The sequence below is a fragment of the Aulonocara stuartgranti genome (genome assembly GCF_965226115.1).
Source record: "Aulonocara stuartgranti genome assembly, chromosome: 3".
Classification (NCBI taxonomy): domain Eukaryota; kingdom Metazoa; phylum Chordata; class Actinopteri; order Cichliformes; family Cichlidae; genus Aulonocara; species Aulonocara stuartgranti.
This window is the reverse complement of record NC_138941.1, coordinates 77,334,898-77,350,869: the sequence shown is the minus strand read 5'-3', so window position 1 is coordinate 77,350,869 and position 15,972 is coordinate 77,334,898. Positions and strand designations below refer to the sequence as shown.

General features: G+C 41.9%; 1 protein-coding gene and 1 long non-coding RNA gene across 2 annotated transcripts; one reads left to right on the top strand and one right to left on the bottom strand.

Moving 5' to 3' along the window:
* Positions 1 to 7,747: 7,747 nt before the first annotated feature.
* Positions 7,748 to 10,316, top strand: LOC309702903 (uncharacterized protein). Its single transcript, XM_082527537.1, has 4 exons — positions 7,748 to 8,227; positions 8,369 to 8,620; positions 9,189 to 9,278; positions 9,450 to 10,316. Exons 1-4 carry the CDS (start codon positions 8,098 to 8,100, stop codon positions 9,494 to 9,496), a joined length of 519 nt encoding a protein of 172 aa, XP_082383663.1. The 5' UTR covers positions 7,748 to 8,097; the 3' UTR covers positions 9,497 to 10,316.
* A 95-nt stretch (positions 10,317 to 10,411) lies between these two features.
* Positions 10,412 to 11,673, bottom strand: LOC309702904. The gene is made up of 2 exons (XR_014275783.1): positions 11,153 to 11,673; positions 10,412 to 10,681 (listed from the first exon to the last, which is right to left on the bottom strand). It is a non-coding gene; the product is annotated as an uncharacterized lncRNA (long non-coding RNA).
* Between the last annotated feature and the right edge of the window lie 4,299 nt (positions 11,674 to 15,972).

Below are 15,972 nucleotides of genomic sequence, written 5' to 3'. Positions count from 1 at the left end.
TTGCTGATTATAATACTACAGATAAGGTTTTGAATGACTACGCTGAATGTTTGATGTTCGGCTGGGTTTTGATATAAAAGAGACAAATTGTGTATGATTTAGACCGGCACGTCAGCCGGCAGAGTAAGATTGTGATGAAAATGATATTAAATAAATCTCTCAGTGTGTTGATACAGGTGGCTACGGGCCTGGACCAACTGCCCCCACAAGCACAGCGGCCGAAGCAAATTATAGTAATGGAAACCAAACTCAGCAAGAATCAGCAGCTGTGGAAAAGACAGCAGCTAGCAGAGAATTAAAGGAGAAATTAAGAGAAGCTTTAACACATAAAATTGGGGCCAACAGACTTGTGGAGGTTGGGAAGGCGTCCGGAGCATCACAACAAAAAGGTGAAACAAAACACACAAGCAGAGAAATGTGAGAGAGAGGCACGTGTTAGAGAAATGCCTCGTTTGAGAAAAAACGTTAAATTAGCCCATTTACAAACGCACATACACGCAATGAAGAAACAGCTTACACTCATGAACACGTGAAGATTTTCCAGCAAGTTTAAAGCAGTGAAACTTAACATACATCCGCCGTTAAATAATAAAGTCTATCCACTACTAACAAATAAACTCTCTGGGTTGCAGGACAACAACTTAACTTCAAAAAAAAAGAGGCACTGGTCTGACCAAGCAGTGATAACACGACAAATTTAGTGGTTAGAAAAGTCAAATTGTGACATGTTTTCTGCTGATTGATTAATACAAGTGATTACCAGATGAAAGAAAATTCCAATTTTTGTGCTTTTAAACACGATCTTAAGAATTTTAACATGTACCTGTGTTGTCCTGTCAGCTTAGTGGGTCATGAGTGGATTATATGGTGAGAAAAAACAAAAAAAGGGGGAGAGAAGGTTGACACAGGGCCTGGCCCCGGTGTTTCTCCCCCTCTGAATAACGCAGCCAAAATAACATCATTTTCCTGTTCATCTGTTTTTGTTTTGTGTTTGTTTTGTTTTTTCTCTTTATGCTTGATTACAGGTTGCTTTGTCACCCGGAAAAGCCGAGGCTGACCCTGGACTCCTGCTCTCCCCCCTACCATCTTTGCTCTCTCCTTTACCATCTTTGATGTGACCCTGACCAAATGCTACAGCAGCTGGACCCACAACAACAACTTGAAAACATCAACAGTGCTGCAGGAAAATGATCTCATGCAGCAGAGACGGAGAGCGTTAAATCCAAGGCCCGTTTCACTACACGGGGAGATTTCCGTCAGCGTCTTTTCTTTCTGAGAAGACTGAGAAAGGCCCGGCTCCCACCACCGATTCTGACCACCTTCTATAGAGGAACTATCGAGAGCATCCTGAGCAGCTGTATCACTGTCTGGTTCGGGAACAGCACCATGCCGGACAGACAAGCTCTACAGAGGGTTGTGCGATCAGCTGAGCGCACCATCCGCTCCGAGCTCCCTGACCTGCACTCAATCTACAGAAGGCGGTGCTGGACCAAGACCAGGAAGATCGTGAAGGACCTCAGCCATCCCAACAACAGACTGTTCTCTCTGTTGCTGTGTACGTGAGAAATAAACATCTGGATTTGGAAAACGAGGCACTCGCAAAGCCACCAGCATTGTGCCTGATCGGACACACCCCTCTCACACACTCTTCACATTCTTGCCATATGGAAAAAGACAGCTTCAGCTGACAGAGCTGTGATGAGACACCCATTAAGCCCAGATGAAAAGTGAGGCCGAGCAAAACAATGCTGACCTTAACCACTCTGCATTAAAACTGTGCAGGACAGTGACGGACCAACAATGACCATCGGGCAGCAAAAAGGGCGTGCCAGAGACAGGAGGAGTAACTGAGGTCAGGAGGCACCTCAGGATGAACAAAAGCACCAGGAGAAAATAAGCTGAAGGCACAGGTGTCGGGGCTCGGCCAGGAGCTGACCTCTGAGAAGAGCCGAAAAGCAGAGCCGCAAAAGGCCGTGGAGCAAAGCAAGGAAAACATCGATGGACTTCAATCTGAAGTGGACGGAAAAGATTGTGAGGTTTCTGCCCCTCAGTAAGAGCTCAAGGCATCAGAGCAGAAAACTGAGCATGGCTCAGGAGGAGCTAGCTGATTATCGAACCCATCAGGCTTGGAGTCCCAGACACAGGACTTGAAATCAGGCTCAGGACCTCAGCAAGGAGATGAGAACAAAGCAGAACGAGCAGCAGTGACAGCAGCTGAACTTTGACCTGAACAAAATCTTGACTTGGCTGGGAGAAACAGAGGAAGAGCTGGAGCAGCAGCGTAGACTGGAGCTTGACATAAGACATCCAGACGATTGAGCTGCGTATCAAAACCCTGAAGGAGCTACAGAAGCAAAAGGGTCAAGTTAAGGAGGAGTGGAATAAGGAGAAGATGCAGGATACTGGAGAAAAGCACTGCCTCAATTGGGGCCAGAACCAGTATAGACAGAACTTTGAGCAGCAGCACCAACAGATGCAAACGGACTGAAAAGGAGGAGGGCAGGACCCCAGGGCACGCTTCAGGCCGTGGTTTACCCAGAACAGGAAAGTGATGAACACAAACACACACATCTACATGCACTGACTCAGAATGAAGAGAAACAAACATATGCACATATGCACTCGTTGATTGAGTGAGAAATGACACACACACCTGCAAAAAATCGAAATGCTGATTCAATTCACTGAGAAGTGATCCACACACACACACATCTACAAGCTTGTGCAATGAAGAATGCTTTACTAACAAATGCTGCACACAAACATCCAAATATGGAGTCGGTTAAAACAATAAGAACTCATTGATTGTTATTTGGTTAAATGCATTTCATGCCACACAGAGGGCATCTGTGTAGATTTAGGGGACAAGGTCTAAAGTAGTTTGGTTGTGAAAACAATGTCTGTGCGTGATGTCTGTTTATGGCTTAAGGCCTCCACTGAATTGTGTACTGTGCTTCACACAGCCTGATAAGGAGCAGTGGTACAGAGTGAAAATGATGAGTGAATGATGTGAGTTTTATTTCGGAGAGAATATGAAAAGGTTGTGTTGATTTGACTCAGTTGTTTAAGTTTCTGCCAAAGCAAAACATTTGTGTGCAACCAGTGTCCACTATTGAATCAAGTCAATCCAATATGTCTTTGTCAGTGAAAAAAAAAAAAAGGAGTTACGGTGCCTGTAGGCCTACACAATATAGTGTGTGTGAAGTTTTGGTTGATTTTTGGGTTTTGCTTGACACTAGGTGTATTTTATCAGTGAAGTTTGGATTGTTTTCTTTCTCTAAGAGAGAGAAAGATGGTTTTATGCTTGGACATGTTTGCAATGGGCCCCAGTATCTGTTATTATATGAGTGTTTTATTGTTTACGTTTGTTTGTGCTTTTGTTACAGTGCACTGAGATAAGAACATCTGAGAGGTATGATCCACCGGTGGTGATATTTTGGTATTTTGTGAGTTCCTGATTTAACAAATCAGCTCTTTAATCCAGGCCTGAGAGGTTGAACTTTAAAGCGCTATAAAATATTCTTACTGAAAACAGTCGCAAAGTATTTTTCTCCATGATTATAATGGGCTTGGGAGAAAAGTCACTTATATGTGACATTGATCACAGAGAAGTCCTGAGCCTAAAAGGATTGCAGCGAGTCAGTCCAGTCCAAAAACAAGGAGCTGTTTCCTTTAAAATGATGACGTCATCTTGCTGGTGATGGAGCCTCGAATAGGTTGCGCGTGAGACTCCATTATCAGCAACTTTTGGTATGAATGTGTGTGGATGGATGCATGTGACTGGACTGTGATGGACTGACGACTAAAAGTTTTAACTGACTTGATACTGAGACAAAAACGGTGCCGAAGAAAACATTGTTTTTAGTTTTGAGAAGTGCAAATTAAAATGTACCATTACACTCAGAGGATCAATATGAAGTTTGATATATGTTAATTTTGAATGAAGTACATGACTGGTGACTGTTCTGTCCTGAGCTTTTGTTTTTACAGCACCCGCTTGATCACACCAACAGTTTCTCGCCACCGAAGAGGGGTACTTGCAAAAAATAGAGAATGGGGAGGAATATCATCAAAACTGGAAAAAGGTAATCCCCAAAGGGGGTGAGAACGCCATAACTTTCACTTATGGTCAAATTCTCAAAATTTGACCCCGAACTTGAAAAATTCTTCAAACATTTAGAGACAGAGTGGAGGTTTAGATAAACATAATGTCATAAACCACATAAGGATGGAGCATTTGAATCAAAAAGGTGAATTGATACGCTGCAAAATGTTGATCATATTGATTATGTTTATTCCAGGGTGCAGAGAAGATTATTATTATTAAAGACAACAAATGAAATAACGAAAACTAGAAGTGGAAAAATTTGCGTTAACGGAAATAAAATCAAAACAAAAAGGAAAACTAACTAAAACTGTACTGAATGTTCACAAAACTAACTAAAATTAACTAGATTTATAGCAGAATGTGTTTAGTTGCATTGATAAGTATTTTCATTTTTTCTTTTTCTTTTTTCTTTTTTTCTTTTTAAGATAAATCAAGTGTTGGGACGGTGAAATAAACACATTACAAAAACAAAATTGTTTTAAACTAATTTTATTTAAATTTTACAACATGTGCACTACAGTGCAAAAGGGAAGTTCATTGATCACGAATGTGAAACTAACAACATTCAAGAGCTAGTTAAGAAGATTACATGTTCCACTGAAATTTTTGTAAGCAGGATATTAAAACTTATTTATATGTCAATATCATAAAAATGTAGATCAGGGACCAACTTAGAAGTCACTGACACTTCACTAGCTGTAAGCCATAGGTTCAGGAACAAGTGATTGCACTGGGCTTTTTATTTCACAAAAGTCAGTTCATTTATGATATCTGAGGAAGTACTGTGATTTTTTATTTTTATTTGGAGACACAAAGGAACATTTGGCACTTCCCACATCTCACATATGTTTTATTGTTGCACCCAATCTACAACTGAAATGCCTTGGACTGTTAACCACTTCAGGCAAGTGGAGTGAACCATATTTTGCTAGACTCTCATCTGATTGGGGCTTCCTTTTCTTGATTTTTGGAAAGAACTATTCATTATTGGTATTATTCAGGTCTTGTTCACATGTTTGTCCCAGGGTTCTCAGCCAAGAGGAGCTTGAACCCCAGATACTGGGAGTTCTTTTCGCACATTGAGATCACTGATAACTTTTAGCAATGACGTGATCTTGTAGAAACAATTAGGTGTCATGGATTCAGCTATAATTGCGACTCTTATTTTTACTTTACTGGAAAACATTTCTGCATTTTACCCATATTTTATTTTTTAATTCAAAATCAAAAATTCCAGATTCTCCTACATGTTGGTTTTGCACCAGATAGGACGACAGATTTCAGGTGGCCCTGTGTTTTCCTCTATTACATCTGCCACTGCATCTTGATAATCTTTGTGTGGCTCCTACTGGGTTCTCACACTCTCCTATCTGGCTCACATGACTCTTATCTTTTGAAAAAATCTATGTTTGAATCTCCCTCAATTATTCTGCTATGAATTCTCTCTGCCTTTGTCAAAGAGTTGTCTATTAGGAAAAAGTGAAATAAGTATAAATACAAAGTCCCAATGTGTAGAGCACACATTAATAAATTAGTCATGTTCTCTGTGAAACTAAATAAGCCTAATTCTTAAAGACCCCTCAAATTATTTACTAGATGTTTGTTTTTTGAATAAAATAAAAATCTGAGTTTAACAAAACATTTTAAATGTAAATATCAAGCCTACCTTTCTTTCCTCTATAAAATGTGCTTGTGGGCACGCCAGCCATTTTGAAAAGGTGGGAAAAACAATTGGCAAGGTCACACCCCCACACATGTGATATAATTTTAAAGGTACTGTTGTCCTCGCTAAGAAACATCAGGACTTAGAGGAGTGGCAAGTAGAGTATGAGAGCTACAAGCAGAAACTAAATGTGTACTACATTGCGCAAAAATGAAATACTGGGTCATCAGGGGGTTATGAGGGACATTTATAAAACTAAAAATCCCACAAACCTCGAAGTGCACTTGAAAAGCTCACACAAGAAGGTTAACCTAGCTTACCTTGAAGGGCTCATCAGGGGGAGCACTCTCCCCCTCCTTGAAGAGCTCACCCACTTAACTCGCATCCCAAGAAAACAGCTAACCCCAGATAAGGCAGCGTGATGCATCCCGAGACAACAGGACTGGGACATCTAAATAAATGTGTGAAACAATCGCCTTCAAAAAGGTTATCAATTCACTTCAACCAAAATTAGGAACACTCGGTGCGGCTAGAGTTAATAGTGATTAGTTTCAACACCCAAGGATAATTAGAAGAGCATGATTGATATGATGGAACTGAGATTTTGTTACACTTAATTTTTGTAAAACACAAATAAAACTAAATTGAAACTAAGGATTTTCAGAAAATAAAAACTAGACTAAACTAGCAAAGAATTGGTAAAAACTAATTACAACTGGAAAAAATTGAAATTCTGGAGTCGAAACTAAATAAAAATAAAACCTAATGAAAATGGCGAAACGTTTAAAACCCTGGTGCAGAGATTGGCAAATCTGACCAGGAACGGTATAAGATGGATTGTCAGAACAGTCAGCGTTAAAGCCACTTTTGACAGTCCATACGAGGATGGCATTGGACATCTTCGGGGCGGAGGAGGGTTGGTGTGACCAAGGTGTGGTTTGGCTTGTTGTATGTATATTTGAGATCATATGGCTCTGGATGGACCGGTTACCAGGGCATGGAAGGGGGACAGACTCATTAAAGGAGGAGAAGGCATTTCCTGGGATTGGAGATCCTCTGGGTGAGTGGTTGATTAAAAGCATGCATAAAATAGAAGTTATCTGTTGTTGTTGATTGGTAATAGATTGATAATTGGCCACATTTACAGCTGTATTGATTTGTTGTGGACGTAGTCGACTTCAGGTTTAAACACTCTAATTAACAGGTTGAAAATAGTGACATTAAAGGACGAGTATGCAGCGCCACCCTGTCAGACGCCAGTGATGGTGGAGCTCACTGATGAATCAGGTGAGCTGGATTCATGGCTGATTCAAAACTAAGATCCCCCTGCTGTGGTCAGTAAGGGGAGAACAGGGGGAAATAAAATTAAGAGTAAAAGAGGCATTTATAAACGTTTGTGTCGAGTGAAACGGGATAAAAGGGGGTGTTATACTGTTATTTTTAATATCAGCATTATTATTGTATGAGAATCAAGCAACAAGCATTGCATCGATGATCATTTATTGAAGCTTTTGACCTTATACTAACATCTGTGTTCCTGTGATTGTTATAACCTCTGATGAATCTTCTATTTACAGGTGTTAGGATAATGATATAATTTTTCATTGCAGGTGTAACCATGATCATTTTCATACATATTGCAACTTGTTGCTCATTGTAGAGTTGTGCTCAAGTTAATAAGGGTTAAAAGCTACAGTCAGCGCGAATGTCTGACTGATCTATTGAGGGGAAAGGCTTCGAGCATAGAAGGCCACACACGCTTACATAACATTGATATCATGTTATTCTTTGTGATCTTTTCTTCAATTATGTCTTTAAGGTTAGTTTAAATAGTGGCAGTTAATTAAACGACATTTATTAAAATATTAAATACCTGAGTCAGAACGTTACACGCGGATCACCTTAACGGTGTGTTCACACCGAACGCGATGGACGCGAATAGAGCGTCAGGTTTACATGTAAAGTCAATGGAAAGGCGCGTAGACGCGCGATTGCGGGTCCCGCGAAAATTCGGAAGCAGATTTGCGTCGCGAAAACGCCAAAACGCGTGAAACGCGCGTCAGTGTAGCGCGTCAGGCGCGTTTGACGCGCGAAACGCGCGTCAGTGTAGCGCGTCAGGCGCGTTTGACGCGCGAATAAAACCACGCGCGTGAGTTTTTGTGTTGCACTTTGTGCATACGCGCGTTTCGCGTCTACCGCTCGAGTTGGAAAAATCTGAACTCCAGCGTCAAATCGCGCCGCGACAACCAATCAGGAGCCTGGTGACGTGGCTCTGACCTAGGTCAAAGGGGCAGATCCAGCCAAAGCCCTTCATTCTTCATTCAGTATGGAGGAAAAGCTGATCAGCGCCGTGGCTAACCACCCCGAGCTATATGATGCCAGCTCCTATTTCTACCGAGACAGGAATAAAAAGGACCTAGCTTGGAGACACATAAGTGAGGAGATCGGGCAACCTGGTAAGTTCATTCCTTCTTCTTTTTAATTTTCAGACTGACCCGATGAAGCCGTGCAAAAGCTAGCAAGCGCGCCTACTGTCCCGCGATTTTCCCACTGTTGTACAAATACCTTTCCGCTAACCAGATAATGCGTTTATTCAGAGGACATCTGCAGGAGAAAGTGGAAGAGCCTCAGGGACACATATAATAAGGAGAAGAGGTCAGAGAAGGAGAAGAGGAGTGGGTCTGCAGCAGGATCGGGGAGGAGATGGAAGTTCTTCGCGGTCATGGGGTTTCTGGACCCCTTCCTCACCCCGCGGGAGACCAGCGGTAATATGGTGCGGACCGTGGAGAACTTCTCCCCCGAGGACCAGGGACAGCCCGAAGAGGCAGCAGGGGAGTGTCAGTCAGAAGGTATGTTTACAATTAATTAATGTAGGCAGTTAATTTATGCGTGTTGTCATACAGGAATATATTTTGTTTATTAATAAACAGTATAAAGTAGTCCCGCTGTTCATCCGTCACTGCCTCGCCTTTTCGCTGATTTTTTTTATTGCACCGTACAGCTTTCAACGATGCGCATTGCATTCTGCAGCCCAAATGACAAATCTCCTCCGTGTCGTGTCTCCTGCGCTTGCCAAACTTATCATGTTTGGTTTTGATAACCATCACTTCAAATAGAAAAAAACAGCACAAAAACACTCATAACTATGACCCTCATTCGGAAATAGACACCTGCACCGGGAGCAAAAAAGGCGCACAAAAGTGGCGCCGCAGACGGAGAAAAAGCGCGGCATAATACTTTTACGTTTTAAAATCGACAAAGGTTTGCACTTTGAGAATCAACTTGTGAGAACTGTGACTACTGTTCATGTGCTGCAATAAATGGGAGACCACTGTATATAATAATAAGTATATAATAATATAATATTCTCTATGACTATTGTCTTCAACCTGTTAACATTTAATATTGTCTTGATAGAGTCAAGTTATCATGCAGCAGAGTCCTCCCCTGTTGCTTCTCCTGACTCCCCAGTCCCTGGTCCCTCCACTCCTGCTGCTGCACCCACAGGTATGAACATCAAGCACTGATAGCTTTTTACTTGCTTGGATTCCCTTGTGATCACCTTTACTAAATATCTACAACCAATCTGTTCATATCCTGGTTTTTTTCAATTTTGAAAATGACAATCTAGTAGCAGCCTTCTCATTTCTTTGTGGTGTTTTGTTCTGTTTTTTACAGGCCCACAGAGGAGGAGAGCTCGAAGGCGGTCGAGGGAAGGGTCCTAGGATGGTCCATCGGCGGTGGAGCTGGCTATCCTGGAGTCCCTAAAGAGGCCACGCCCGTCTGCAACAGAGTATTTCCTCCTCGGCCTTGTTCCTGCTCTGGAGAGCATGCCGCCTCAGACACGAGAATTCGTGAAATTCCAAATTCATAAATTAGTTTTTGACAACAGCACAGCTGTGCTAAATTTGGAAACATTGGACCCTAATGATCAGTAGTTTTCTGATGAGGCAGCAGCTCTCCAGGGCAGAAACAATGTTCTTATTCTTCTCCTCCTTCTCCCCTGAGGCTCTTCCACTCCAAGCTGGGTCCTTTTTATTCCTGTCTCTCTGTAAATAGTTAAATTTCATATATTTATGTTGAATCTTTTTATTACTGAATTTATATATTTTATCAAATAAACATTTATAATGACAAATGTCTCTGTTCTACTACACAGCAAATATTGGCACCCGACTTGACACAAGTAGAATTTATTTCATATTATACTAATGACAAAATATACTGATACAGTGGGATGCAAAAGTTTGGGCAACCTTGTTAATAGCCATCATTGTCCTGTACAAATCGTTATTTGTCACAATTTAAATTGTCAGTTAAATACATCATATAGGAGACACACACAGTGATATTTGAGAAGTGAAATGCAGTTCACTGGATTTACAGAAAGTGTGCAATAACTTTACACTAAATAAAGCAGGTGCATATATTGGCAACACATAAAAAGAGAAATAACATAAATATGTAGTGTATATCAATGTGTGTGTCTCCTATATGATATATGTAATTGACATTTTTTACTGTAACCGATTCATACAGGAAAATAATGACTATTAATAAGGTTGCTCAAACTTTTGCATCACACTGGTTATAGGAACATAGTGAAGACAAGTTACTTAAGAGAATAAAGAGAGGTTAGGTTATTTTGGAGTAGAGATCCATTTATTAAGAAAATTTTAAAAAGGAGAAAGTTCCCTTGTAGTTGTGGAACATGGATCCTGAGTTGGGGGGTGCCTTCGTCTGGACGTGCTTCCCATCCAGAGCTCCACAACAGAGGGGGAAGTTCCAGCACTCCTGGAATCCCTCTGCGATGGACCGCCAGTCTTCAGTTGAAGGCACAGCCGTGAAATCGTCCACTAGACAGTCCCAGATGGCCGTCGCTACCTGGGGGATGATCTGGCTCACCATACCTATGACACCACAGCCATGCTATCATTCAACCACTGATAACAGCATAAATCGAATTAAATTAAATCGGGACTTGATGAGACCATCTGAGTATCACTAGAAATATTATAAACAGTACCAGTTTGCTATCGGTAAACACCGAGAGCATTCACTGTTAGCATAGCACATCCATGTTAGCAGTGTATAAACGATAGTTTATACACGCCGACAGCATTCACTGTTATAGCACATCCATGTTAGCAGTGTATAAATGATAGTTTATACACGCCGACAGCATTCACTGTTATAGCACATCCATGTTAGCAGTGTATACACGATACACTGCTAACATGGATGTGCTATGCCATCAGTAAACGCCGACAGCATTCACTGTTAGCATAGCACATCCATGTTAGCAGTGTATAAATGGATGGTTTAGCATATATTAGCACAGGTATCAATAAAGGACTACCGTATTGACCACTTTTACTAACCTCAGGCAGACGGACAGGCGCTCTGCAGGTGGGATTGAGCGCCTGTAATTGGTGTCTAGGCGGGCGATTCTGGGACCGACGCGGGAAAGCAGGTCCTCAAACTGGCCGGGTGACAGACGATGATATCGCTGGAATCTGCCGTCATCCAGGCGCAGCTCCTGGAGCAAATGGTGAAACTCACCAAACTGCTCACGCGCCTGGAGGACTTGATGGACCCAGGTACGGCGAGGACGTCTTTTACGCTGCTGCTCTGCTCTCCACAGTAAATAGAGAAGGGAGACTCTCTCTTGAAGCGCTAGCTCGATAGCTGCCATCTTGCAAAACCAGGTCTGGCACAACTCCCTCCCACATTCCTCCCACATTTCCGGTTCACGCGCGTCACGCGCGTCAAAATATCATATTTTGACGCGCGATGGATTTTTCTTGGACACGCGTTGAGACGCGAATGTACACGCGTCAAATTAGGGGCGTTTGGGGCGTTTTATTCGCGTCCATCGCGTTCGGTGTGAACACACCGTAAGAGTCTGGGAAACTTTGTAGCTGCCTAACTTTTTTTGAATGTTCTAGCTCCGTTGATTTGACACATTGGAATGTGTCAAAAAAGGGGGGGAAGGTTGAGCTTTAACATCAAACCAGGATTATTTGAACATTTTATAACTTCATTTGTGTCTTTAATACCTTAGGTATGGTAAAGCTTAAGCTAATAGCGGTCCGGGAAGTTTCTGGACTTTTTTAGAGAATCAGTGAGAAGCATAGATCATCACGTCCATGTTTAAGCATTAATCATTGAAATGAAGTGAATAGCGTTTAGAAGATTTGTTAATTTCTTTGTCTTTTGTTAAAAAGAGGGGTTTCAATAATTCTCAGACACACCTTGCAAATGTGCTTATAATGAGTTGGCACTTGGTCTTTTGAAGGTCATAAGCTTCGTTCGGCGTGATGGTCCGGACTGATATATTGTAGGTATTGACTTTGAGTGCAGAGGGCTAAATGCAAACACGCTTACACACACATAGGATATGATTAGAATAAGTCCTTGGAACATTCTGAATGTTTTAGACCAATTCTGAATCACTAGAAGGTCAGTAGATAACAACATTAGATTATTAGGGTTAGGAAGAGAGGTGTTTTGGTTTTCTGTCTCTTACAGAGAAAGGAACAGACACCAGACGAGGTCACAGAGATGCGAGGATCCTCCGCAGCAGAGACAGACACAGTGACTGCCGAGACACCAACTGAGTCCAAGGGTCATGGCGTTTGGGCTCCAGCTAGTCACCACAAAAGGATGGATCCCATAAACACAGCAATAACCATGAAGGGGTTGGCGGAAATCCGGGAACACCAGACCAATGAAGTTCGAGAGGCTCTTGGGCAAAAAGGGGGACACCTTCCTGTTCCTTTTTCTGGAGGATACACAGATCGTTGTTTGAAATCGGGGCAGAATAATCCCCTGATCTGTGCCACGACTGAAGGGTTGTCTAACCCCTAAGGTTGAAGAATGAAGAGCAGAGGATCACCCAACTGGACGACATTGGTAGCTGCAGCAATAAAATAAAGGCTAAAAGCTCTTTGGACAGAGGTTCTAGTCCGAGTACGTCTGAAGGGTATAAGGTAGCACCAAAATAAAGCTGTGGGAGAACTGGGGAGTGTCATATGTACCCGCTATTGTTGGAATAATAGTTTTTCTTGCATCTGAACTGCGCAAACATAGAGGTCATCCCACATATGGTTCGCCCCTCAGGGGGACAAAGGACCTCAGGAGTGAGAAGAGATGAACCCGGCCACACTGAACTGAAGGGTGTTTGTGAGGTCATTATTCTAATGACCTCATCAGGGGGAATTGTTAGATTATAATATTATTTTATGCCATGTTATACCCCTAATTAAAGATTGTGAATTATTATGTAGTTTTAGTTTGCATTATTCTCCTGAATTAGAAGAAGCTGATAACTATTGCATCAGTTAAACTGATTTGCATTAAAGTAGACTGTTGATTTATTGTGAATGAATGATATTGTTTTATGATGCATTATACTGCTGAGTTATAAGAAATACTGTTCGCAGAAAAGTCATCGCCTTATTTGTCTGATTAGAAGAGAACATGCTGGAGTTTTCTGCCCCATCTCAGCAGGAGCAGATAAACAGGGAGCCAAGGTCGTAGCTTAGGCGCTGTGTGAGAGAGAGCATGTGAATGTTTAGGCTTTTATGATAAGGTGGAGGCACCAGAGGCTATAAGAGTTTGAGCAATGCTCCACCATTTTGAGATCTGAGGCTGTCTGCATCAGTGTCCATCTCCCACGTGTGTGATCATTAAAATCATCGTTTGACGTAACCCGACCGGACCAGTGTTGTTATTGTGGTTTTTCTCTTGTCTCCACCCCCGATATTTTGAACCTTAACTCTACCCTCGCCTTTTTGTTTTATATCATCCTCCTTAATAAAGCTCACTCACTTCAGAAGCTGCCTGCATCTTGGGTACTTTAATAATTTCCACACGGCTTGCCCTGCTAGTCGTGACAGATACCATTTTTGTTACATGTACCAAGACCGAGTAGAAAGCACTATACTTGCAGTGGAAATGAGCAAAGCTGAAAATAAATCTTCTAGTTGGCTAAAAGATTTATGGTGCACAATGACAACCGTATTAGGACACATAGAAGCAATGGTCATGTGACTTCCTCTAACTATCAGCATATTCAGTCTTTGCAGAACATGTCTTTCTTGTGAGATGACTGGAACTGGCAGGTGCAGTCGTGGTTTCAGTTCCTTTATCTTGCAGGACTCTAGGAGTTTAAAAGGTTACAACATGAAGCAGTCTGGCAGGTCATAAATCATTCTCAGTAATGACAGTCATTTCTCCAACACAGGTGGGTATTTGTGACTAACAGGCGAGATAAATAGCTGGAAAGTGAACCAACAAACACTGATCAACAACCATTGATCAAAGGCCATGGATCAAAGGTTGTTGACCATGAGCCATAAGAACCAACCAGCACCCGAACTCTTCTGTTATTAAGTCTGTTCAGATTCAGTTTGCTGTTTAGCATTGTCTTGCTGAAATGTCGTCCCTGAAAATAGTGATGGGACGTACTTTATCGCAGCTTCAGTGTGTGTTTTATTTAATCCAGGAAGTCTTTAATGTAGCGTGTGTCGAGACTCCCTTTTTACAGGCGAGTGACGTCAGTGATGGTCTCTCCCAGTAAAGTAATACTGTAAATAATGAAACATGTTGCTGCTATAATATTCACAAGACCTCTTGTCATTGTAGCACCTAACAATGGTTTGTTGTGTGCCAAGCAAATGGGATGCAACAGCACCTTGTGAGTATCATCTACACAGGTATGTTGTGGCACACTGGAATCCTCCTGCTTCCTCAGTGCCATGTGAAAGGGTTTTCTCCAAACACAGAGAGGTTATTATCAAATTACCGACTAAGTCCAAGCACAGTGTAAAAATATTATTTCTTCATTAAGATGAATAAAGTCCACCCAGTAGCATAATTTGAAATCATCATTTGAAAACACTATGACATGCCTCACTGAAATCAGACTAATGACTTTTTTCCACATTGATAGAGCTCCATTACCATTACCTGCAGTATAACCAAAAAAGAGATGTATTTACCAGCAGGGCAGTTTGTGTGCACATGAAGCCTCAAGAAATTAACCTTTATTTAACCAACTGGATGGTTAAAAGCTTCCGTGAGGCTTCATCCCTCCTTGAAAAAGATATCATCTGGATAGGAGGATACTGTTAGGTCCATACAAGTTTGGACACTAACGGAAGTTTTGTTTTCTTTACTGCTTACTGAGACATATTCCAGTTCTAGTTATACAACTGACACGATCAGCTTTCACATTCAAATTGGATGAAGGAGTTTCAGCTCCGTAACATGTGCCATCCTCTTTTTAAAGAGTAATTTGACACTATTTCATGGGCAGGTGTGGGCAGATCCGTTATTCCTTTAAAAAGACCTGGACTTCAATGGAAGACAACAGCGGTGGATGATCACACAATCATTTCCATGGTGAAGAGACACCCCTTCACAACAGTCAACCAATCAATGTTCAGCTGTGCTTCCCTGGTCACATCTCTGTGTGTCTCGCCCCATTTGTTCTGTTGGTTTTGTCTGTCTTAGTGTGTGTGTTTCTCTTACTACCTGTTTTAGTGTGGTAGTCTCTTCTCCTGTGTGTTCTGCAGCGCTTCCTGTCTCATCAGTTGATGCTTTGCTAATTTCCACTGCAAGTATATGTAACATATGTGTTAAATACTTGTGAATTTCACCCAAAACACCCCTTTTTTAATTAAATATTTCGTTTTGCATCTCAATCTCCTACCTGTGTGATCTGAGTCTGTGTGCGTTCGTGTGTGTGTGCGCTGCGTGGTGACGTAGGCGCGTGCATGTGTGCCCCGGTCACAGCTCCTTTCAGCATGGCCGGAGGTAAGTCACTGCTACGTTGCTATCTGCTAATTAAAGTTTGTTCAGACCCCAAGTTGCAATGTGAATACAGCCGAACCGCCGTGTTTTTGTTTGTCATTAAGAGACTCATTCGGGATAAGTTTTGTGGAGGGCGGAGTTCGCTAATATACGTTTTTAATGAGTTTTAGCCGAGAACACAGCTGAAATGCTAGCATGCTAAGTTAGCCTGATTGCTAGCGGCTTGTGAGCGTATTCGCTGCAGTTTTTTAACAGCGTGCACTCTTTTTTTCCTTCGTCAGTAGAGGTGTACTGGGATCACACACAGATCAGACCCTTATCCGGTCGTAAAGTCTGACGTCACTAGCCGTGTCTGGACCTAAACTCCGCTGCAGGTCCATAT